General features: G+C 41.0%; 1 protein-coding gene across 3 annotated transcripts in view; it reads right to left on the reverse strand.

Moving 5' to 3' along the window:
• Nucleotides 1-4,762: 4,762 nt before the first annotated feature.
• The window catches only part of AXDND1 (axonemal dynein light chain domain containing 1), a 66,078-nt gene continuing 44,458 nt past the window's right edge, over nt 4,763-26,382 (reverse strand). For 2 of the 3 annotated variants that reach the window (XM_060295785.2, XM_030875334.3), the window contains 7 exons: nt 26,224-26,320; nt 22,113-22,223; nt 16,790-16,903; nt 15,219-15,323; nt 9,318-9,400; nt 8,246-8,454; nt 4,764-5,395 (listed from right to left, as the gene is read on the reverse strand). In XM_060295785.2, coding sequence (XP_060151768.1) covers nt 5,325-5,395; nt 8,246-8,454; nt 9,318-9,400; nt 15,219-15,323; nt 16,790-16,903; nt 22,113-22,223; nt 26,224-26,320 — 790 coding nt within the window. In that variant the 3' untranslated portion in view covers nt 4,764-5,324. Of the gene's footprint in view, nt 5,396-8,245; nt 8,455-9,317; nt 9,401-15,218; nt 15,324-16,789; nt 16,904-22,112; nt 22,224-26,223; nt 26,321-26,382 lie in introns of all 3 variants that reach the window. The other variant, XM_070043875.1, reaches the window with a different exon arrangement.

Here is a 26,382-nt window from a genome sequence, read left to right on the forward strand (position 1 = left end):
CATAGATCAATGGAACAGGATAGAAAGCCCAGAAATAAACCCATGCACCTATGGTCAATTAACCTTCAACAAGAGAGGCAAGAATATACAATGGGGAAAAGACAGTCTCTTCAACAAGCGGTGTTGGGAAAGCTGGACAGCTACATGTAAATCAATGAAATTAGAATACTCCCTCACACCGCATACAAAAATAAACTCAAAATGGTTTAAAGACCTAAATGTAAGACATGACACCATAAAACTCCTATAAGAGAATATAGGCAAAAAGTTATTTGACATAAATCATAGCAATATTTTCTTAGATCAGTCTCCCAAGGCAAAAAAAATAAAAGCAAAAATAAATGGGACCTAATCGAATTTAAAAGCTTTTGCATAGCCAATGAAACCATCAACAAACTGAAGAGACAACCTATGGAATGGGAGAAAATATCTGCAAATGATGAGACCAACAAGGGGTTAATAACCAAAACATTGAAACAGCTCATACAACTCAAAAAAACACAGAGGGTCATCCTAAGGGGGCTTAGCAGGCCTACCTTAGAACTTCAAGGGCAACCCCAGCTCACCAGCATATCAGGGTAATGCTGGAGCTCTGCAGTTTGGACTCCCCTATATCTGGGAGGCCTAGCAGGTCATTCTGCCAATGCCTCTGTGTTCCATATTCTTGGAGATCATGTCTGGATGATAAAGTATGTTCCTCCTCATTAGATTGCTCCTGGCTGCTACAATGTTCTTTGGCAGAGTCTATCAGGACTGTGCAGGTTCTGATGTCCTCTAGAATTTTGGCTTGTGTGTCAATGCCATTGCTGAGTATTTGAGCTGAGCAATAAGTAGAGAATGTAGAAGTCAAATTCCTTAAAAGAGGGTTCATCAACTGCGCTTCTAGCTTTTCCTAAACTTGGGGAGGAAAAGTAGCACTGTAACTGAGAGCTTGGACTCTGCTGTCAGATATACCAGATTTGATCCAGACTCTGTAACTTATTAGATGTTTAACCTTGGACATGCAACTTATCCTGACATAAATGGGGATAAAGGTAGAACCCACCTCACAGAGTTGTTGTGACTAAATGCGATAATACATGTGAAGTGCTTAGCACAGTGCTTACATGAGGTAAATGCTCAATAAACCATGACTATTACTATATTTCTGGTTTTAGCCCAGTAGCTCTAAATGACAGTAATTGGGCTCAACCAAATGGGAGCCTGGCCTCGTATACAGGTTGTTGTCCCCTTGCTTCAAAGGTAGCCCCAATGGCTAGGAGCTCCTGTCCCCAGGGTTGTTGTTCTTGGACAGAACCAGCTTAAGAGTTTGTATATGAGGTCTCCTGTATTAGAATCCTCCCCACAATATTTCAAGCATTTGTTTCAAAGGTGTAGAGCTCTTTAGCATGATAGTAAAGCAAAATCTAGACAGAAGAGAAGAGTTTCTTCTCTTGATGAGCAATAGTTCCGGCCAGAAATCAGATACGCTCTTCTTTCTTACCTGGGTTTGACTATTTGGGTGGCCAGAGTGGAAAATGGGAATGGATTACCAGCTGTACCTTGTGAACTTCAGGATCTGCTGGACATCTGGGATGGAAATATCTTGTCTGCCAAAGAGCAGTTTGCCTTGGTGAGACAGATGATGGGAACTGTTAATCTTATCTTCAGACTTTCAAAATTGTTTCTCACAGCTGGCCTAGAGATAGCCTGAAGTATGCCTCTGTCAGATCAGGGGCTCATGGAACCCAACCCCTGCAAGTACAAGAGGATGCCCTCCAAACAAAAGCCACTGCAATCCAGAAAGGCATGCAGGAGCCCTTTCATCAGCCATTCCAGAACAACTGGAACACTGCCCAGGCCAAATGACATTGCTGTGTACTGGGATTGTCTAGGGAGCGTCTGGAAGGCTGCCTTCACTGGTCTTGCTCTCAGATGCACCACCTAAGAAGTCCTGCTTTCTGAAAAGCTGTACGTGGCAGAGCCCATCTTTGAGGTCAGGGGGATTGGTGGACTTGCTCAACAGTCCTGAATAGGAGATTGTCTTGAGGCTGTGGCAGACCTGGCTGGAATGAACTCTCCATTCTCCTGAGGCAGAGGTAGAAGTCCTGATGAATTCTAGACACTGCTTCCCATCAACATGGCTACAGAGGACCTCAGCCTCAGGCACAGATAGCAAGCACTCCTGTTTTGGAGGTATGCAGGCCCTAGGCAACAGGGCTACAGCAGTTAGACTCCTAATTTTAGAGCAGCTCCTCTGCTTCCTGTGGGGAAATGTTTGCTGGTAGGTGGCACACTTATTTAAAATTCCACAAGTGGGCAAATAGTGCTCTAGAGATTTGGGGCCTACAAGCAGAATTCTCAGCAGTCTTTGAAAGTGAAATGCAAAATGTAGGTTCCCCAGGCAATATCAGAGTCACTGATCTCCAGCTAGGAAAGGCCAAGAACAAGAGGAAAGCCCAGTCAATGTGTGCCAGAAAGCACCTGACAAGTGACCTGACCACAGTCAAGTCAGTAGGACCATAGCAGAGGACCAGAACTCTTGGGAGAGAATCACACAGTGCCCACATGCATGGAGTTGGTCTGGGTGTGTGATGAAGAACCAGGCCTGGTGGACTGGGGACTTGCTCCAAGTTCTAGGATTCCTAAGACACTACCACCTTGGCTTCCCAGGGACGTGGACCACATCACCACTGAGACTGGGGACTGGGACCCAGTGGAGTGTGATGAGGCACCTCCAGTCAGCACGGCTGTCTGGACATCTGAACACAGAGTGGCTGGTCTCCTTCAACACAAGCACAACAGCCTCACCTGGCAGCCCCACGGACAGAGAAGTGTAGCAAGAGCTCCTCTCTCCACTCTGCTCAGGAGACCACCTCAGGGTGACCTTGAGATGTGGCAGGACTCAAGGACTATCTAAAACTTCCCACACATCAGCTACTTGGGAAAGTGGAGGCTGCCCATGATAACTTTCAGGGAGCAGCAGTGCAGAGGCCTTCTCTGTAGCATACTTTTTTTTTTTTTTTAACCACCTAACATTCATGATGCCTTCCTACCAGCCTCCTGATTCTCTTTGGGCATTTCCTTCCCCCAGACTGTGTTCTGTCTTGGTGGAACAGCAGAGCAAGGTGTCCTTGCTTCCCTTTAAGGAAGCTAAAGAGATCCCTGAAGTCTTCTCACCATCCCTGGTACATCCATGGGGTGGTCTGTGACTACAAGGTAGCCTTTCTCCCTCATGGGACTTTAAGAATAATGTAAGGATGGAAGAGATGACTGGTGTTCATTTGGTGGTAGCAACTGGGTGAGATGGTGAAGCAGTTCTTGCTTCTGAAATCTAAAACTACCTCATCCTATCTGTTCCTAGCCTGATTCTTTAAGACTTTCCTTCAATCTCCTGAGCTCCCCAACGTGCTTTCAATAAATTATCCTTTCGCTTGTGGTAAGAATGGCTTTTTGTGGCTCACAACCAAACCACCCCAACTAGGTCTATGGTACCAAACATCTCATTCTAATCATAGTGGCACCAGGCATAACTCTGACCTTTAAGACAGCCTTCCACCCGATGGAGCGGACACATTCTGAGGGGCAAGACGCTCATGTTCAGGGATGGGGGCTGCTGGTTTGTATGGAAATGATGACTCATTCCTACAAAGTAGGAAATTAATTTTTTTAAAAGTAGGCTGAAATCCCACTAAAAAGCCCCAAATTTGCTAGAATCATTCAAGAATCTCTTCAGGAAAGTGAAAAGGGTAGGGCTGGCTCTGCCCCAGCAAGTGGTAACTGGAAGCACAAGCCAGTAGCCTGAGCTGTGGCTTTCAGCTGGGCCATGAGCCTAGTCAGCTGTCTGAAGAATTTCATGTTTTCTTTCCCCAGAATTAAGAAGTCATCCAGTAGGCTTAGACTGACCCCAAACATTTTTGAGACCCACCTCACAAACACTTTGATATGTGTGGGCAAAGGCAGGCCTGACCAGTGGTTGGGCTTCAACAGGGCTGAGGACTCTGGAGTCAGAGGGTTTCTGAGGTTCAAGGAGCAGGCAAAGGCCTACAGTTCCAGGAGATAAATCCAAAGGAACACCAAGTATGCGGAGCCAAAGCAGGTGCAGAAAGCTCGGAGGTGTTTGGAGCCAGGGGGAGATAAAGCAAATGCAAGTGAGCCAGGAGCAGTGAAGTAGGAGGGGCCCCTGCTGAGTGACTGCCCAGACGTCCATTTGTCATTTGCAACATATTTTTGCAGCTTAGTCCATCTCTAAGCCTAGATGCATCCAGGGTCACGAACAGAGCAGACAAATGAGGCAACAAAAGTTAAAAATGGAGATTCTGGGTGAATCTTCAGCAACACTTAGCCCCTGTGAAGGAAGCCATCTGAGCAATGGCCTGGTGGCCCATCGCCATTGTCAAACAATCCAGACACAGGTCCAGCAAGCTGGGGGCTCTGGCACCAATCAGCTCTGTGACCCTGGGGAGTCTTATACCCATTTGGGGCCTCTATTTCATTCTGAGAAATGGGGATAACAGTGTCTCCTCCACCTACTTTGCAGGGTTATTGTGAAGACCAGATAAATCTTAAGAATGCCTGAAATAAGAAATCTGAAAATGCTGCAGAAACCTAAGGGCATTATCAGGATCCTCTCTCTCTCCCTTTTTTTTTAGTTTATTTATTTTATCTATTTATTTTTGGCTGCATTAGGTCTGCGTTGCTGCACATGGGCTTTCTCTAGTTGCGGCAGGTGGGGGCTACTCTCTTCATTGCGGAGCACGGGCTCTAAGCACGCGGGCTTCAGTAATTGTAGAACGTGGGCTCAGTAGTTGTGCCTCGCCGGCTCTAGAGCATAGGCTCAGTAGTTGTGGCGCACGGGCCCAGTTGCTCCGTGGCATGTGGGATCTTCCCGGACCAGACCTCGAACCCATGTCTCCGGCATTGGGCAGGCAGACTCCTAACCGCTGCACCAACAGGGAAGCCCAGGATCCTCTCTTTAAATTGAAAAAATAATGCTTTTTATTTGCCACTCTTCTCTGCAGAGTTCAAAGTCCTCAAAAAGCATTATTTTCTTGACAGAAACTGACACTTTTCATAGACTTCTGCTGGGAAATCAATTGAAGAGGCTAGAAAACCTTTGCACAGCCTATTTTTAATCTTGGAAATAAGCTAATACACCGATTCCTTACAGCCATCACTGTGACTTTTAAAGAGAAGATGTCCCTGAGTTGTCTGTCAAGGCTTTTCTGGTAGCTGTTGCAAAGGGAGTCCCTTCAATCAAGCCACAATGTCCACTCAAAAGTGCAGAGATATCTGGGGTGGGTACAGTGACAGAAGCCATGGTGAAGCCTAGTGTCCTATGTTTGCTATTTGGATTTCATCCTGTAAGTGGTTTTAGTCCGAGTTCTGGATTTAGAACTCTCCTTGCGCTGTACCTCTGAAAAGACAAAAACAATTATTGTAGTAACAATATATTTACTGAGGACTTTTAACTTTATAAAGCATTTAAAAAATTCTGTTCTGCATGAGTAAGCCCCAAGCTACAAACTATTTGCCCAAAACTTGACTCTACATTGGTTATTGGGATTGAGAATGCATTTTCTCAAAGTTTCAGTGTAGTCAGTTAGTGGGTCCTGGAAAAGAGCAGTATGTGGTCAAGGAGAGAAGAGAAAGAAGAAGAATATTTCTTCCTTCCAGTACATACCCCAAGCTTGGTGGGAAAAAAAAAAAAATTCAAATAGAGCTAGTATCCAGAATCCTCCCAAATCCATCACTGTAGCCCTTTTGAATCTCCTGGTCCCTCCCTCCAGTGTCCCGTGCACAGACCCTACACAAGCCCCACCCTTGGGATGGGTGCAGGAGGACTTCTGCTGTCAAGCCTGCTCTCCCTGGCTGCTCCATGACACCAAGGTTCTCAACTGGAATCCTTCCAACTGGTGCTGCCACCTTCATCCCACATTTGACAGTCACCTTGTTCATACCCTGTCTTGCCCCCATTCCTAAATCATAAGCCTCACTTTGATCAGAGACTAAGCCACATTCATCCGTGTAAACTCTCCTCTCGATTCGTTTCTTCATTAATAACTCAGAACACAGTGATTTACTAATTGTTAAAAATGCCATAAAACAAAAATAAATGTCTTCCTACTCTATCCAAATCTCTTTACTCAGCATTCACAAGGCTCCTACCTTTGCCATATGATTTTCCATTCCTTCACTGCACAACTATCAGGAGAGAAGTGATCTCCCCGCACTAACTCGTATAAATATGACCCAGTATATGCCATATGCATGTCAGATTGCTCCAGGGGTGTCTGCATTTTTTAAAGGAGCTGCCTGCTAATTCTAAGAAATGTCTAACTTGTGGGTTTTTCGGAGAAATGTTCAGGTCACCGCATGGCATGGGGACTGCCTTGCTTAGCAGCCAGTTTCCCTAAGCTTTGCAAGGCTTCTCATCCTCTACTTTTGAGCCCCTGGCAATGACTTTGATGAGGGTGTGGAGGAGGGGAAGAGTGGCAGTAACCTAACCTTGTGTAGGTTATTGTTTGCAGGTTGGGGCCTAACTGTATATCGTTATCCTCTACCTAAAATTATTAAAACCTTTAAATTCTGGATTTAAACTAATCCCCAAGACTTTTATGGAAATGGACAAAACTAAAGTCACTCATTCCATGTTCAGGTAACCGCTCTAGTTTAACACATAGACCTTTTGTGTGGTTTGCATACAGTATTTAGTTTTCTGTAAACTGGAAAAAGTCTAGTTTCCAGATTATCAGGATAAAATTACACCACAATAGGAGAAGATACAATTTTTTTTTTAATTTATGAAAACTCCCTCACATATATTCAGACGTAAAGCTAAAGGATTTTCACACCTGTAATGATTAACATTTTACCAGTTCAGAGTTAACAGAAGGGGAGAAAATGGGCTCACACTCCTCCTCCAACACTGATATGATATACCATAGCTGGGCCAGAGACTGTGAGGGGTTGGCTAACTTACTGCTTTTGCTGGGGGGGCATAGGTAGAGACAGGGGTGACAGAGAAAACAGAAAGTAGATATCTGCCCAGTACTACCCCTGGCACCAGGACTTGTCCTAGGAACTGACGCAGGTTGAAGATGAAAGCAAAAATCAAAAAATAGCCTCCAATATTGGGGATATTAAGAACTGCTTGAGGGCAGATTACAGATTAATTACAGGTAAGAAAATGAAGAGTTAAATTCCTTTTCCTATAGAATAAAGAAGATTATTTTCATCATAGACAATCCACTAAGTACTAAAAACTAAAGACAAAATTCCCCACAAACCTCTATCAACCAGAGACAATATATACCAATGTTTGGGCATATTTTGTTCTGGTTTTTTTCCTAGCTTTAAAATATTGTATCATATCCTGTTTCCTGCATTTGATATTTTAACATAAGAATTTCTCATGTCATTACAAATTCCTTGTAAATACCATTTTAATGGTTGTATAATATTCAGGTATTTTAACGTAGCATAATTTATTTAATCTTTCTTCCATGATTGGAAAGGTAGGTTGTTTTCATTTTTTCTTCTTAGATACAATGATACACTGAACATCTTTGTGCATTAATTTTTGTTTCTGTATTTAGGATTATTTCCTTAGACTAGATTCTCAAGAGTGAAATTATTAAGTCAAAGTATATGTGTATTTTTAAGGCATATCCATACATACACTCAAATTATTTTCTGAAAGAGCTATATCTGTCTGTCCACCCACAAGTATTATTTGTAAAACTAATTACTTTGCCCCCTCTGGCCAGCATTGTATTCTTTGCTTTTAAAAAGCTTTGCCAGGGCTTCCCTGGCGGCGCAGTGGTTGAGAGTCCACCTGCCGATGCAGGGAACGCGGGTTCATGCCCTGGTCCGGGAAGATCCCACATGCCGCAGAGCGGCTGGGCCCGTGAGCCATGGCCGCTGAGCCTGCGCGTCCGGAGCCTGTGCTCTGCAACGGGAGAGGCCACAACAGCGAGAGGCCCGCATAACGCAAAAAAAAAAAAAAATCTTTGCCAGTTTTATAAGTAAAAATTGTATCTCATGTTAGTTTATTAGTTACCACTGTTAGTCATTTGGTTTTCCTTTTTGTGACTTGTCTGAACAAGATAATTATATAATTATATGTGTGCGCATTCCTAGGAGAAGTACGAACTAGTAGATCATCACTAAAGATATTGATACTCTTCTAAAATATTTATGACCCAATCAAATTTTTGCTCATAAATACAACCTAAATGAAGCAAAATGAGAACGCAATCCTCACCTTTCTTTGGAGATTTTGAGGCTCTTTCTACTGGCCTGATTTCTTCTTCTTCATTTTCTTCTTCTTCTTCAGATTCCTTCTCTTTATACTTCATCAGTATTTCCTCTAGTTCTTTCTCCAGTTCTTTATTTCTTATAAGGGTATAATGAAGTTTTTCATTCACATCATCAAACTTCTCCTCTGCTTGTCTGGCTCTGCTTTCAACCTCTCTGATGTGGACAAAATCCAGAGAAACATAATAAAATGGAAAGGTTTGGAAAAGTGCCTTTCATATCTAGAAACTCATCCAAAAAAGGCAGTGGGATTAGAAGAATATATCTGAACAGTACAAATAAGGGAAGCAGCAGCATCAATGTTTAGCCAAGAATTGGGGGCCTAGGGGCTACTCTGGATGGTAATGTCAGAGTGCAGACATGGTGTGATTTAAGAATACAATATATTTATCATTTCTTAGTGAAATCTGACTTTTGGGTATTTGGAATTCTCCATCAATAGCCAAGGAACCCCTTTTCAGTGGTTAATCTTGGCTTCTCTTTATTGATGTGATCCAACAAACAAATAAAATAGTGTCCCTTCTTTTCCAGCACCTTTAAAACCAGATCTTACAATCAAGAAAACCAGTTTGAAGTGTGTTTCTTAATTACTAGGGCACAAGTTATATGCCTATATTCTCTTCTCATAGCTTTCTTAGCTATTTAACTCTGTTGTCATTCCTACAGTTTGGGTTATGTAACCTTCTTTCCTGCACACAACAGCTTCTCCCAGTTTCATATATTTCTCTAGTTCATCTCTTAGAAACATACTGAGTTGGATCCCTCCTAACACTCTACTCCCACCCCAGATATACACATACACACTTGACTTCCTCCATCTTCACTGTGGCTGAGGACAGATGTCCCTCCTGGAGCAGTGTAGTTCACTGCCTCTAGCAGAAGATTTGAAGATACCCATCCCACTTGTAAGGAAAAAGGAAGCAGGAGAACCAAAGGTAAGCCAAGAAGCGTGCATTTCTCAGCTAGACCTCCTGGTCAGCAATCTTTGTCTTCTTACCATTGTGGTGTCTCATACTTACATTAACTTCTCCTGCATGCGTTCAATTACAGCCATTGTTTCAAGATACCTTGGGGCCAATGTACCTTCATTAGCTGATTCTCTCTGACAAAGAAAGTAGTACTATGAATGAACTGAGAGTCCCAAAGATAAATAGCCTCTTTCTTCAGTATGTTCTGGACCAAGCCTTCTTTTTCTACTATTCATGTTTATATAGCACATGATTAAGCACACTCTTTTTTTTTTTTTTTTGCGGTATGTGGGCCTCTCACTGTTGTGGCCTCTCCCGTTGTGGAGCACAGGCTCCGGACGTGCAGGCTCTGCGGCCATGGCTCACGGGCCCAGCCGCTCCGTGGCATGTGGGATCTTCCCAGACCGGGGCACGAACCCGTGTCCCCTGCATCGGCAGGTGGACTCCCAACCACTGCGCCACCAGGGAAGCCCTAAGCACACTCTTAATACCAAAGAAGAATAGGGATTTCCTGTGGCCAAATACCATACCAGCTTGCAAATTATTCACACTCTGGTGGACATAAATTTGATTAGAGTTGTAAAGAAGAAGCAGGGAGAACAATATCAACAGAAAGAAGCAGGGAAAGAAGAAAAGGTTTAAAAAATAAAGAGAAGGGTAAACATGTTTCTTTAATTAAGTTAAAGATCAAGGAAATTAACTATATTTATCTTATTAATAATTTACTTCATTAAGCACATAACAAATTGCAAATTGCAAAATTCAATAAGATCTTTCAGTTCCTTAGGGAACTTCATAAATATCAAGGCAGAGAAAATATGAAAAAAATAAAACAAAACCTCTTTTACTTATTTTGACTCTATATTCCAGAAAACAAAATAAGAAGAAGACAAAAGAGAAAATTTAGAAGACAAAAACTATAAGCATATTTTAAAATGAATATTATGAGATATTTTCCTAGAACTGTGTACTTTTAAAAATCTCATTTATTCATGTTTCCCAAACAGAGGCAAGTAAAAGTTAAACCCCACCTTACAGATGGAAAGGGAGATCTAAGAGGATAGGCAGCCTGCCATAATCACAGAATGATCTAGCTGATTAAAGCAAAACCCTCATCTAGGCCTCTCCATCCTCAATCACACATTCCGTTGCACTATGCTCGCTGTTTCTAAAAGCGAACCAGCGAAAAGAAACTGTATCAAACATTTTCACTTTTACTCTAGCTCTTTTACTCTCTTCTTATTTTCCCAGTCACATATTTTCCTCTTTCTGTTTTGCTTCCCCTTTGGGCAGTTTGTTTGGGAAGTAAATGCTGTCATTGTTCAGCCTGGACCAGCAACCTGTGATGTGGCTGTGCCTATACAGCACATACTACTAATTTATTTGTTCTTTGAATCCAAAAGAAAGGCTTTCAGAGCAGAGGCATCTGGAAATGCAGTTCCACACATGATTTATATAGCTGCATGAAACAGTTTTAACTGTAGGTGGAAACCAAAGTAAACCAGGACTGTACTCTGCTAACTGTATACATTTGAGCCTTCCGACACTCTACTAATTCAACAGATAGATATTTAGTTACAGTGTGTGAGGAAAACATCCCTCTGTTTTGACACCAGCAAGTACAGATTAATGTTCTGTGGTCCATTTCAAACCCTCCAGCAGGAAATTCCCATGGTCCAAAATGCTGGACGTTGGGTTTCTAGAATTATGGCCTCCTCTATGTATGCCAGGTGACAACCTTCCCTGCATCACCCATGTACCGACACAGATGCCTCAAGGCTTATCACAGATACTGCCTTGGGCCCTCTTCTCATATTTTGAAGCTTCCTCTGGCTTTTATGCTCTTTTACCTGCTGTATAATAGAGACAGACGTGGGCCGCACGGCTCTTGGAAGCAATCGCATTAGACCTTTCTTGTTCGTGCCAACCTGCTGTAGCTTGGAGCTAGTCTCTCTCTCTGACTCTAATTATGCCTTTGGCCTTTTTGGCTTGGTCTTCCTGAGGTTTGACTCTATTAATGGACTTTAGATTGGACTAATAGCTCTGGCTTGAGCCTATCGCAGGGAGGATCTGGCTCTAGACCCAGTTGCTCAGAATCCAACACTCAGTACTGAACTCCTAGACAGCCACAGCGGCCCTGTCACCTTTGGACATATTTTCTGGAACCACCAATTCCAAGGACTCTTCCCTGTTGCTGTTATAAGATGGGTAAGTTAGTTACTGCTCTTAATACCTATGCCTGGGGTACATGGTATTGTGGGAGGAAAACACAGGCTTCTAAGGGCCTCCTTCAGCTTGGTGAAAAAATACTGCTGATCCCCCAAGTCTGGCCCCTACTCTCCCTTCCAAAGGAGTTCATAGGTGATCCAGCAAAATCTCCCATTTTCCTCATACTTACAACTCTTTACAGACAGCCAGGACCTATGGTTTGAAGACAGGCCTAAAAGAGATGGTTTCTAACATCTTGCTTGTTAAAGTAGCTGAGCTGTAGGCAACCCAACTCATGCAGCCAGGCGGCAGTGCTTAGAGTCCACTGTAGCTCTGAGCACTTTGGGTAGCCTCAGGGAGAGCCTGCTGAATTTAGTCACCCCATACCTCCACCATTCGGTTGCAGTGTTAGAGCTCAGCTGCTTCTCCTCCAGGGGCAACTTTGGAATGAGTCCAGTTCAGAGAGGGCCACAACAACAGGATCTCAGACCTGATTAAACTGGGCTGCACCTGAAGGCAGAGCGGCCTTTCCCCAGGATGAGCAGAGGCAGAGTCAATGCTGCTTACTGGGGTCACTTGATTCACCAGTGAATCAGGCAAGTGTCAAATTGGGTATTGCCTGAAACAGGCACAGCAGGCCAAGCTTTGTACACGGTTCCTGCTTTAAGTATGGTCTTCAGGAATTCCCACAAAGTCCTAATTTCCAGCGAATTGAGGAGAGTTTGGAATAATTGATAGTTCACCCCTTCTCCTCCTAGTTATGGGGGACACTAGGGCATCGGGTAACGATATGAATGAGGCCCTGGTTTAGCAGGCCAAGCAATTAGCCTGTCCAAGGTGGTGGTGACTTACCACCACTACTCCTGTTAGCACTCATATCTCAACCCCCAGAAAATCCTGTGCTGGAGTCATTTGAAGGAGGAGATACGAGGAGCAACTGGAATTCTCCATGCTCAGGTCCCTAGCCTCCCAGTGGTCTGGAGTTACTTCTCACTAGAAACCCAGGACCCAGCTATCTCTTGGCGCTCTCCTGCTCTATAACTCAGCTCCCAGAGACAAGACAAGTTATACCTGCAAACCACAAGGTTTCTGCTTCCCTATCCCTTCCTTCCTTTTCTCTTTCCTCCCCCAGTGTCAATCAAACATACTGCCTCTTGGGAGTTGTTTTCAGACCAGAAAGAGAGAGTGCCACTGCCCAGTAGGACTGGTGCCTTGGATCTGTATCCTTGCTAAATGGTTGCTTATGTTCTTAGGGCCAGAGGCTAAGTGTCTGTCAAAAAATAAATAATTTTTTTTTTTAAAATAAAGGAAAAACAAACAAGCAAACAAAAGCAAAAGAAAATTTTACAGTGAAACTTTAAACTGCCCTCAGCGAGCCCCAATGTCTTTGTGAATGGAAGAAGCACAGAGCCAAGGCCCTCCCTGCCCCATGAAGCCTGCAGTACAGTTCAAATCAAGATAGCACTTCCCCCAGCTCCGCTTCCCGCCCCGAATCTATGACCTCACAAGCCAGGTCAAGGACTCTCCATTCTCTGGGTACCACCATCTCCAAAGATCAACCTTGTCTTCACTTGCCTAGCACAATTAGGGCCCCTCTGTTTGAGTACCTCGTGACCCCTTTCTACCTGTCCAGTGGTCCGGCCACCATCCCATAGGATGAATGTGATTCTTCTTTACCTCCAGGAACTTGCAAGTACATCTGGATGGCATCTTAGTCTACTCCCCAGGCCTTATGGTCAATGAGAACCTGGACAGTTTGGTCTTCAGTGATCTACAGTAGAACATTAGCAACTTTTCAAAGCCTAGAGATAGACTTTCTGGGCCCCATCGTCCTCAGGTGAGCTAGCCACATAGCACCACACTGTTCCAGATGGAATTCTGGCATCCTGGAACAGAAGTCCCACACCACCAAAGACAAGCACCACACCCTCCGTTTTGCCCCAGGCTACAGGTTCCTATTTTCCTGTCAGCTTCCTGACTCACTCTGGACCTGACCCTGATGCCTTGCCAGGATAGCATAGCAGGGTTTTCACCTCAGGGGAGCAAATCTGGGGCAGGAGGGCTTTGGGTGGGACTCCTGGGGGGTTCTCAAATAGTAAAGTGCTACCCTTTACCTGCCTTTTTAAAATATGTCTCATGACATTGCATTTGCATTGTTTACCCTTACCTCTTTGCCTCACAGTCTTAACGACTGACATATTAACATATCATTTTAGAAACTTGTTGAAAAGGCATTATTTTGGGAGAATGTGATCGTAGCCTCCCCCCACCCACATGTACCACTCTATCTCCAATGTTGGCAGCTCCTGCCTGACTCTCCACATGGTATCTCCCAGTTCTTCCTCCCAGAGTTGGAGTCTATTTCCTACAACCTCCCTGGACATACATCCCTGCAATCTGCCTCTACTTTGGACCATGCTGCCACTTTAGTGATCTAGCTGCCATCCACCAGGACCCTCACCACAGCTCCTCACCCCGACATGCACCAGTGCCTATTCAGATGCGTCAGACTCCTAGCAATGAAATGGTTCTTAACTTTGGGGTTGAGAAATTTGATGATGTCTATGGATTTCTGGCACATACCCCTCTTCCCCAAGAAAATGCACAGTATGAAAACACATACAAAATGGTGCATACCGTTTCAGGGGATTAGTGGGATGAAGCCCACCCAGAGACTCCTAAAGTCATGGCATCCTGTACAGAGGGATACCAATCTAGAGCTGACTTCAGTGTGAATGGTCTTAGAACATTTGTGAAGGAATTTTAAATCTGCTTTCCTACTGAGTTTCCATAGCTACTGTCTAAAGGTTTCCAATTTCCCAATAATTCTTGTGGTATCCTCTCATCACAGTTATCAACAGAGCCTGCTGAATGAATATATTTAAAACTTGGTCAAATACTGACCAAGACATTGTTAAGTTAAGGAAAGGGATGAAATGCTGATTTTAAAGTGAGGTTTAGGACTTCCCTGGTGGCACAGTGGTTAAGAATCCGCCTGCCAATGCAGGGGACACGGGTTCAAGCCCTGGTCCAAGAAGATCCCACATGCCACAGAGCAACTAAGCCCGAGCGTCACAACTACTGAGCCTGTGCTCTAGGGCCCACGAGCCACAACTACTGAAGCCCGAGCACCTAGAACCTGTGCTCTGCAACAAGAGAAGCCACCGCAATGAGAATCCCACACACCGCAAAGAAGAGTTGGCCCTGCTCACCGCAACTAGAGAAAGTCTGCGAGCAGCAACGAAGACCCAACACAGCAAAAAATAAAATAAATAATTAATTAATTTAAAAAATAAAATAAAATGAGGTTTAAAGAAGAGAATGAAAAGTTTTTATAAAGCTAAGGTGAACAAATGAGTTTTTCCAAGGATGATGCTGGGAGAAAAAAATATCTGGAAAATATATTATTCAGGAGTTCCCTTGGAAAAGCTAAAAGTTATGTTAGATCCGAATCATTTTTACAAATGTTAAATTTCCTAGTTTTTTTTTTTTTTTTGCACTATGCGGGCCTCTCACCGCTGTGGCCTCTCCCGCCGCGGAGCACAGGCTCCGGACGCGCAGGCCCAGCGGCCACGGCCCACGGGCCCAGCCACTCCACGGCACGCGGGATTCTCCCGGACCGGGGCGCGAACCCGCATCCCCCGCATCGGCAGGCGGACTCCCAACCACTGCGCCACCAGGGAAGCCCTCCTAGTTATTTTTTTCTCTAGTTTTGAATTTCCTAGTTGAGTTTCAGCTACATACCCAAGAAGGCAATAGATCTGTTCCAAACAGAGGTTGGGAATGGACATTTCCGTCTACTCCAATGACTCGAATGAGTTTTTCCTTCTCTGTAGATGTTGAAGGTTTCTAGGGCACAGAAATACCACAGACGTGTTAATGAGCTGGTGTGTGACACAGTGGCCTGGCAAGTTGCCTGGCACCATGTCTGAAGCTTTCGTTTTCCATTTGCTTTAATCATTCAACAAGCATTTTTGAAGACTTACAGGAAACACTGTGGGAGAAATTAGTGGGGATGGGGAAATGGGGACAAGGAGAGATAACAGAAAAACAAAAAGGATTTCTTCCGGACCTCAGGAACTCACAGAACAGTGGGAGAGATAAGCAATAAAATAATTATGGTATACATGATTACTTTTAGCATAGAGGTGTATTCCGAGAGCTATGTGCACCCAGAAAAGGGCCCTGCATTGTCTAGACACTCAGGGATTTTTTTACAGAGAAAATGATATTTGAATAGGAGTTTGTAAAATAGAGAGAAAAGGGCCTGAACTAAGGCCACAGAAGAAGGGAAGGAGGGGATTTGAAAGGTATGACAGATTTAGTGGCCAAAAAATAATATTTTCCATTTATTTTGCCTTTTATATGCCAAGCACTGTACCAGAAGTAAAACAGAAGATGCTGGTGAAAAGAGGCTTCGGTGTTATATAATATTTTTGTTCTGTTGTACTGCATGTAGAGTGAGTAGAGGATCTATGTCACAGCCTGGGGTCATGCCAACATTTAAACTACTCACAGAAGAAACACCCCAGGGAAGTAAGTTAAGACAAAATGGAGAGTGATCATGAGTTCTGAAAGCTAAAGACAATAGTAGTCCACCCAGGAATTAGCAAGGGCTCTTATGCCAGACTGAACTAGGTTTGAATGCTGGTTCTGCAATTTATAGCTATATGATTTTCAGTAAGTCAGTCAACCTTTCTGAGCTTCAGTTTTCTTATCTGTAAAATGGGGGCAATAATATTTACCTTGAGGTTGTGTTGTATAGATAAGAGTTAACATGTGCAAAGCATATAGGTCATGGTAGGCACACCATTATCAGTAGTTACCATTGTATTTTCATTACTATTATTATTACAGATGCCCCAAGAAGGGTTGTTTTTACTACTAATGCCACAGCAGGGGTGGAGACAGGATAAGGAGAAGAGAGGTGTGGATGGCCTGGGGGGAGTGAGAAAAGGCAGCTCAGAATGGGAGCTGAAGAAGTGGAGACAAGGAGTTTAAACAACTATTTGAAAAATATGGCAATGAAGGGATAAAGAAACAGCATCAGGGTGAGAGGTAGACTGTGTAGTTAACAGTACTATAGGTGAATGAGGCTAGTGAGAAATGGCTGAATTTAGAAAGGAAGAGGAACACCCTATCCTTGGAAAATAAAGAGATAAGTGTGTCTGCAGGTATGATTAAACCTATATGAGGAAAGGAAAGAAGTTGAAGAGTTCACTCCAGATGCGCTATTTCTATTTTCAATGGTGTATATATATATATATTCATTCTTTAAAAATATAAAGGAAAAGGAAAAAAAATACTAATCTTACCTCTTCTGCTTTCTCTTCTTCCTTTTCCTCCTCAAGTTTCTTATCCTCCATATTTTCTTCATCCTTTTTAAGAAGCTTGCCTGTTTCAGGTGTAGTTACTTCTTTTACAGTATCCTGTAAGACAAAACAATATTATATTATAGCTTAGTGGATATAAATATTTTAGCAGAATACTAGCAATGTTTCCATTCAAAAGTATTTAATGAGCATTAATTTTGCAACTGGGCACTGTGCTAGTGATAAGGATACAAAGGTTAATAATAATCCGTGCCCTTAAGCAGCTTACAATTCAGTGGACAAGAAAATGCTATGGCTACATATAGTCACAGAGTAGGAGCACTTAATCCAGATCTGGTATTGGGCAGGGGTGAAAGAGAGGGTTAATCAGGAAGGTTTCCTGGAGGACATAATGTCTGAGTTTCTTCTTGAAGGATGAGTGAGGAGAAAAAAGATGGCACGAGGGAGTTCCAGGCAGAGAATGTTATTTGTACATGATTGGCTCTGAGAACAAAAGCAGTTCAAGAGGACAGAAACTTAGAGGCAGATGGGCAGGGGCACAATCACAGAGGAAGGGCTAGAATATTATGCCAGGGAGATTGGATTTTATCCTGAAGGCAGTGAGATACCTATAAATCGATTGACCTGTTTTGCATTTTAAAACAATCACTCTAGCAACAGGCGAGTAGATTTAAAGAGGAGGAAGGAAGGGAAGGTGGGGTGATTGATTGAATGGATATGGAATGGTTAGGGAAAGGAAGCATCTTGAATGTCACCTGGTATATACACTATATACCACTACATAGGCCACTGCATAGATGATAATGCCATTCACAGAGATAGTGAACAAAGTTAGATAAGCAAGTTTGGGAACATAGATGAATTCAGATTAGGCTGTGTGAGTTTGAGGCACCACTAGGATAGCCAAGTGGAAATAAGTAAGTAGCTGAATTTGTGGATCTGAAGTTTAGATTGGAGGGATTTTGGCTAAAGGTAAAGATTTAACAGTTATCTACATTTAGTTAAAGCCAAGAAAATAAATTATATCGCCAAAGAAGAACTTGTGAAATGACTAGAGGATGAGGCCTTAGGACAGGAACCTAGTCACATAAAGGGTCAGGGAAGAATGAGGAGCCTGCAAAGGAGGGTAAAAGTTGTCTCAGAAATGTGAGAGGGCCACCAAGAAAGCCAAAAGAGAAGAGAGAAGGAGTAAACAGTGTTGAATATCTCAATGGAGTCTGCACAAATATTGACTGAAGACCATCCTACAGAAGTTTATTGCAGCAGTGTTTATAAAACAAAGCTAGATATAAGCTCAATGCCCAAGATAGGAAAATGCACTTAAAAATTATGGTATAAACCATACAATAAGTTATTTTATAGCAATTTAAAATTATGCTGTAGAAATTATATACATGGTATAGAAAAATATTCACATTAGGATATTTTTCCAAAGTGAAAATACCTTGTTTTCATGCTAACACACTACTGATGTAAAATATTTGAAAGCTACATAGAAATTAATAATCTGAACCCTCACAGGTAACAACTTCTATCACTTTGCTGAATATTCTTCTACTCTGCTTTATATACATATAAACGTGTTCATACAAATGAAATAATAATATACGTTATGTTCCCTAATCTACTTTTCTCAATAACATATCATGGGTGATTCTTATTTCACTACATAATCATCTATTTTATCTGTACAGAATCCTATTATTTGAATGTACCATAATTTATGAAACCAATTCCCTACTGATCAATATTTATATTGTTTCTGGTATTTTGCAATTATAAATAATGTTGTAATTAATATTCTTATACAGATATATGTTAGAATTATCAGATAGACTACATAGTTATACTTACACTTTTAAAGAAATAAGAGATCGAAACTGTGAAAGATTACAAAAATAATCAGACTTGAAAAAGAACCAAACAGAACTTCAACAATTAAATTTAAAACTCAACAGAAAGCTTTAATAGCAGATTAAACTCAGCTGAAGAGCAAATTAGTAAATTGGAAAGTAAGTCAGAAGAAATCATCCAGGATGCAATGCAGAGAGACAAGGAGATAGAAAATATGAAAGAAGGTTAAAAGACATGGGGGACAGATTCCAATATATATCCATTCAAAGTTCCAGAAAGAAAGGAGAGAGCAAATATAGTAGAGACAATAATTGAAGAGATGATGACTGAAAATTTTCTAAATCTAATGAAAGATACCCAGCCAAAGAGTCAGAAAACCAAGAGAATCCCAAGCAAACTTTGAAAAGAAAATCTTCACCCACATGTATCAGAGTGAAACTACAAAATGCCAAAGACAAAAAGAATATCTTAAAAGTAGCCAGAGGGAAGAGATGGATTAACTTCAAAAGAACTGACAGGGCTTCCCTGGTGGCGAAGTGGTTGAGAGTCCTCCTGCCGATGCAGGGGACACGGGTTCGTGCCCCGGTCCGGGAAGATCCCACATGCCACGGAGCGGCTGGGTCCGTAAGCCATGGTCACTGAACCTGTGCTCTGCAACAGGAGAGGCCACAACAGTGAGAGGCCCGCGTACCACAAAAAAAAAAAAAGACCTGACAGCTGGATTTTCAGTTGTCAATTTGGTAACAATACAATCCAGAAAACAGTGGAAATAGTATCATAATACGTGCTGAGAGAAAAATCATCCTAGAATTGTATACCCAGAAAAAAAAAATTTAAGAATGAAGGTGAAATAAAGATATTTTGAGACAAACAAAAATTGAGTTTACCTCCAACAGATGCTCACTCATGAAAACTCTAAAGGTTAAGGCAGAATGAAAGAGGAGAAGAATTATTCAATGCAATCAGACAAGAAAAAGCAATTAAAGACATAATAATTGAAAGAAAGAGGTAAAACTATCTCTATTTATAGGTGATTTGATTGAATATCTGGAGAACCTGAAAGAATCTATTGAAAAACTACTGAAACAATAAAATAATTTAGTAGAGTCACCATACATAAAATTAAAATACAGGAATCAGTAATACATACACAGTTACCAATTAGAAGATATAATGGAAAAGAAGATCTTATTTAAAATACCAAAAAATAAAATAAAATACTCAGGCCTACCTTACAAGCAACGTGCAAAATGAGCAAACTATAAAACAGTACTGAAAGGCATAAAAGTAGACATCCTATATCTCATATACTTCATAGAACAGCTCAACAGCATAAACATGTCTGTTCTAAGTTAATACATAAATTTAATATCATCCCAGTTTTTAAGAATCATATATTTTCTAGAGGTAGATTATATAGAAGAATAAGTAAGAGAGAATAGCCATAAAACACTTGAAAAAGATCAGTGAGGAAGGGCTGGCCCTACCAGATCTAAAAATGTATCATAAAGCCTCAATAATTAAAAGATTGTGGTGATGACTTGTGAATAGACAGATTAAATACAAAATAATAGAAAACCCAGAAATAGACTTAGGTTGAATATAGCTATTTTCAAATATTAGAAATACTGTAACAGAATAGATGGAAATACTATAATGTGGGAGACAAATCAGCCCTTTCATATCAACCCAGAAGACTGAACTAGGACCAGTAGGTAGAAAAAAAGCTACAGGGAAACAGGTATCATTTAGTTCAATAAAAGAATAATGTTCTAATAGTCACTGTTCACCAAAAACGAAGGGACTAACTCTGAAAGTAGATCTCCATCACTTCAGATATTCAAACATAGGCATAATGATCAAGCATAGGTGTTATACTAAGACTGACGCATCAGATGGTTGGTTGAATTCAACCACCTTTAAAATCCTTTTTGTTCTTAAGTCTCTGTGATTCCGTATAGGTTTTGAATTTTTTCCTAGATCTGATGTGCAGCCAAGATCATGTCTATGGTACTTCACTAAGTTTCTAAAACTGTACTGTAATTAAGATGTATAATGTTGTTGAGATGATTCAGTGGTTAATTCTGGCCAAGACGTGGGCAGCAAAGAAAAATGAGAATTTGTTAAAGGTGTATAATTTAGAAAGGTGGTGTTTCTTCGGTGTTTAAATGTAAAATAAGGGAGTTCCCTGGTGGTCTAGTGGTTTGGATACGGAGCTTTCACTGGTATGGCCCGGGTTCAATCCCTGGTCGGGGAACTCTCACAAGCCATGCAGTGCAGCCAAAATTCAAAAAAAAAAATTTTTTTAATAAATCAATTAAATAAAGGTAAAATAAAAGTACTGCAAGTGTGTAGATAGAACCTTCCTTCTTAGACCCAGGAGCATTGACATATATGCCATCAGATCATACCTGTATAGTTTATGTCTCTGATAGCAACGGGAGCTTCTTCAGACTTTGCTGGAGGTGAACTTCCTCAAAGAGACTGAAGTAAAAATAAAGGTTTGTGACTGCCATTAAGTACATGATATTCATTGACTTGGGATCTTCAGTAAACAGGTAGTTAAAACTACAGGATTAACATAGTAATATGGAGAGTGTAGAATGAGAAGGGAAAACAAGCCAAGGACAGAATATCAACATTTAAGAGGCAGGCAGAGGTCAAAGACTAAAAGAAGGAGTGTGAAAAGGAATAAAGAAGTAGGAGAAAGACGGAATTTTGGTCTTGCAAGGAGAGATTACCAAAAAAGTGAATGGTTAACAGGAAATGCTACAGAGAAGTCACGTTAAATATGGGATTGGAGATACCTAGATCTGGCAATAAGGTCATTAGGGACCTTATAGTAGTTTTATAGTTTTAAGAAACTATAAGTTTCTTAAACTATAACTTTAAGTTTTATAGTAGTTTTAGAGTTTTAAGAAAAGTGATTGTGATAGGAAGGAGGGAAAGTAGTAGTAAAGAAGAAGACAATATCAAGGGGTATATTTTTTCAGATGGGAGAGAGACCATGTTTATAGAGAGGAAGGCATTAAAGATACAAAAGAAAGAAGACAATGTGCATGGGATTAAGTACTCAAAGGAAGAAATAACCTTGGATGGGAAGACTGAGACTTCAGTGTGAAGGGAGGAGGGAGGGTGCGTGCAGAAGCAGAGAAGTCTGAGGCTATGACTCAGGAAGTGGCAGGTAACTCCCCTCTGAAAGCCATCCTTTCCTCAATAAAGTAGGAGGCAAAGTCACCCTCCAAGAAAGTGAGGAGAGACGTTTGGGTGATGATTCTCTTCTTTAGAAGGGAAAAGAGTTGCCAATGCTCTTGGTCACAACCAAAATTCTCTTCTCATAGAGCAAATGAATGAGGATTCAAAACATTGACTGGAAAAAGTCACAGTACCCTTATCTATTGAAATACAGAAAGAGCATGAATAATGACCAGTGCTAACACATGGCAAATACCTCTTCTCCAAGTAGGTGCCATTTTTCTTCACGTGTCAGTAACTTTATTTTCCTGCCTTTCAGACCAGAAAGGAGGTGAGAGCATGTGGTGATCCACTCATAACATTCTCTCTGAAAAGAGATAAAAGATAATCACTAAGCAGAAAAAATCAGATTACACCAACTCATTTATTCACTCACTCCTACTGAGGAACTGCTAAGAGCAATTCCTCTAAATATAACTCCATTCAATTAACTTTGTATCAGTTCAGTTCAAAGATTTGTGCAGAAGTGATTTTCTATTAATATAGACCTAAATCATATCATCTCTTATTGACAGCGTTTGGGATCTGGGTTGAAATGGGACAAGTAGTGAAGTGCTATAAAACTAGATGCAGAAAGATTGTTGGATTTAGTAAGGCCTAATGGTTTGCCTCAATAAATGTTATGCAACTGACCAGGGTCAACTATAATTGTATAACAACAGCAAACACTTACATGGCACTTTATTATATGCCAGACTCTGGTCTAAGTATTGTGCATTATCAACTCATTTGATCCTCATTATGAGACTATTACTATCCTCATTTTTTTTTTTTTGCGGTACACGGGCCTCTCACTGTTGTGGCCTCTCCCGTTGTGGAGCACAGGCTCCGGACGCGCAGGCTCAGCGGCCATGGCTCATGGGCCCAGCCGCTCCGCGGCACGTGGGATCTTCCCAGACCGGGGCACGAACCCGTGTCCCCTGCATTGGCAGGCGGACTCTCAAACACTGCGCCACCAGGGAAGCCCTCCTCATTTTTTAAGATGAGGAAACTGAGGAATAGAGCAATTAAATATCTCGCTCAAGGTCACATATATTACATTTATGCACTGTGCTTCAATTCTAATCCAGGTGGCCAGGGCTCTTAACCACAACAAAAATATTATTTCCCCTGCCCCAATAAAGTGAATGAGTAAAGAGTTGAAGCACTTTTTTGGAAAAGGTGCTCACCCCTTATCTATTGAGATACAGGATTTCACCATAGCAGGTCTCATCCCTGCAAAGAGAATAGAAAAACTACATTTACTTTACCAAGATCTTCTAACAGCTAAGATCTGGTTTCAATGTTTAAAAGATGCATTATTCCTTATTAGTGAGAAAAAGCAGAGGGAACTAGGAAACATTATTTCCTCTGGGGAAGGTGATCTGTTCACTCACACCATCAAAAAAACTGTACCATGTGGTGAAATAATTACCCACTTTAGGTCCTTGAAATAACCCATAAAAAGCAGTAATACGTCTCACATTTTTCCCATGATTAGACGTATTTATTTATTTATTTATTTTATTGATTTATTTTTGGCTGTGTTTGGGGCTTTGTTGCTGCACGTCGGCTTTCTCTAGTTGCGGAGAGCGGAGGCTACTCCTCATTGCGGTGCGCGGGCCACTCATTGCAGCAGCCTCCCTTGTTGCGGAGCACGGGCTCTAGGCACACAGGCTTCAGTAGCTGTGGCACGCGGGCTCAGAATTTGCGGCTCGTGGGCTCCAGAGCGCAGGCTCAGCAGCCATGGCTCACGGACCTAGTTGCTCCGCGGCATGTGGATCCTCCCAGGCCAGGGCCCGAACCCGTGTCCCCTGCATTGGCAGGCGGACTCCCAACCACTGCGCCACCAGGGAAACCCTAGACTTATTTTTAATTGTGGAATTATTGTGAAATGTCAGAGCCAAAAAATTTTAAAAATCAAATCCAAACCCTTGTGTTATGGATAAGGAATGGAAGCCTCTATAGGTAAAATAAGTTTACCACAGCTCTGTTAATGTCACTGATAAGTTTAAATTCTGCATTCAAAGGGTTAGGTTGATGTCTTACTGCATATCAGAAAAGAGGGTCAAACAAGGGAGATGAAAGTGTTAGGTTCTAGTCCTAAGTTCAACTAATTGGTTGTGACTTCTTGAGTAAACTCTTAATAGTCTTCATCTATTAAAAACAAATGAGGTTGTTGGTTTACTCTAGATGACCCCTATGCACTGGGTAGCTGGTAAAAACATTCACTGGCAGTGGGGGGGGATTCCCTAATTTGTAGCATTTGTTGATTTCTATAGTATATACTCCCACTATGGCAATTTCAATGGTATTCATTAATTCAGTATGTTATCACTGAATGTGGAATTGGGAAGAGGTCTGCACGGTCAGCTCTTGTGAGCCAGCATGCGCCTGCATCATGCCACTGCTCCTAAAGATCCTTCCAACTACAAAATCTGATGCATATTTTAACTTTATCGTGTGTAGAACAAAAGCATTTGTTAATTTTGCAAATAGTAATTATATTTTAAAAATCTTAGTTCTTCAAACTTGGTCAAACTTGAAAAAGAACAAATTTGGAGGATTTACATTACCTAATCTCAAAACTTATTTTAAAACTACAGTAATCAAGACAGTTTGATAATGGTGACAATGTTGACACAAAGATCAACAGAACATAACAGAATGTCCAGAATAATATGCACATGTATACGGTCAATAGATTTTCAACAAAGATGAAAAGACATCTTAATAGAGAAAGGATAGTCTTTTCAACAAACGGTGCTAAAACAATTGGATATCCAAATGCCAAAAACTGAACTTCAACCCATACCTGTCACCAGATAAGAAAAAAAATGGGTCACTCAAAATGGGTCACAGATCTGAATATACAAAACCTAAAACTGTAATATTTCTAGGAGAAAACCTTCATGGTGTTACTATACAAAATTTTTCTTATCTACAACATCAAAAGCAAGACCCATAAAAGAAAAAAAATGATAGATTGAACTTCATCAGAGTTAAGAAGTTCCCCTCTTTGAAAGATGTTAAGAGAAGAAAAGGCAAATCACAGACTGAGAGAAAATATTTCTAAATCACATATCTGATAAAGGACTTGTATCAAGAATATATAAAGAACTCTTAAATTCAATAATAAGAAAACAAGCAAACCAATAATAAATGGCCAAAGATTTGAGCAGACATTTCACCTTTTTTCCATAGTTTGTTAATTTTATTTCACTTGTAATGGTTTAAATATCTCAATTATCCACTACCCAAATTATAAAACAATTGCATTTCTTTTTCTAGCATTTTTCCAGTTTTATTGTGATATTATTGATGTATAACATTGCATAAGTTTAAGATGTACAACATAATGATTTGATATATGTACGTATTGCAAAATGATTACTACAACAAATTCAGTTGTTGTGGTAACATCCATTACCTCACATAGTTACATCCATTACCTCACATAGTTATAATTTTTTTTCTTGTGATGAGAACTTTTAAGATCTACCCTCTTAGCAACTTCCAAATATAACTTTCACCACAGGAGATGTAATGACAAATAAGCCCATGAAAAGATGTTTAACATCATTGATCATGAAGGAAATGCAAATTAAAACCACAATGGCATATCGCTACCCACTTATTGGAATGTCTACAATTGAAATCACTGACCATATCAAGTGTTGGTGAGGATGTGAAGCAACTGGAACTCTCATACACTCCTGGCAGGAATGTAAAATGGTTTAACCACTTTGGAAGACAGTTTGAGTTTCTTAAGAAGCTAAAAATACATGCCATATGACTTAGCCATTCCATTTCTAGATACTTACTTAAGACAAATGAGAGCAATGCACATGTACAAGGATAAGCATTGAAGTTTTGCTTGTAATAATAAAAAAATTGAAACAATTCAAACGTTCATCAATAGAGAATGGTTGATAAATAAACTGTGTATATCCATAGAATGAAATACTGCTCAGCACTGAAAAGCATGAACTTTTGATAAAAGCAACAATATGTGTGAATCTCAAAATAATTATGCTTAGTCAAAGAAGTCAGACAAATAAAGTTTACATTCCATATGATTCCATTTATAAAATGAAAACTAATCTTTGGTGTTAGAAAGTGGATCAGATGTTGCCTCGGGACAGGACGAGGCTGCAAGGAGAGATTAAAAAGGGGTACAAGGAAACTTTGAGTTTGTTGGATATGTACTTTTTTTAATCATAGTGATTATTTTACAGGTGTACGCGCAGTTTGTTGTAAATCAATTAAACCTAAAAAGTCTACTTAAAACAAACAAAACAAAAGTAAGGGGAATACAGAGTTATTACCTTCATCTTATCCAGTTCATTAAGTTCCTTAGTAGGATTTTTTCCTAAGTGATCTGCGTTACTCAGAGCCATAGCTGTTACCATCTCTTTGCAACAACTGGAAAAAAAAAAAAGAGCACACATACATTTTATTGTTGGTTCCTCTCCTAAGTCCAGATA

This window comes from Globicephala melas, chromosome 1 (genome assembly GCF_963455315.2).
Source record: "Globicephala melas chromosome 1, mGloMel1.2, whole genome shotgun sequence".
NCBI lineage: Eukaryota > Metazoa > Chordata > Mammalia > Artiodactyla > Delphinidae > Globicephala > Globicephala melas.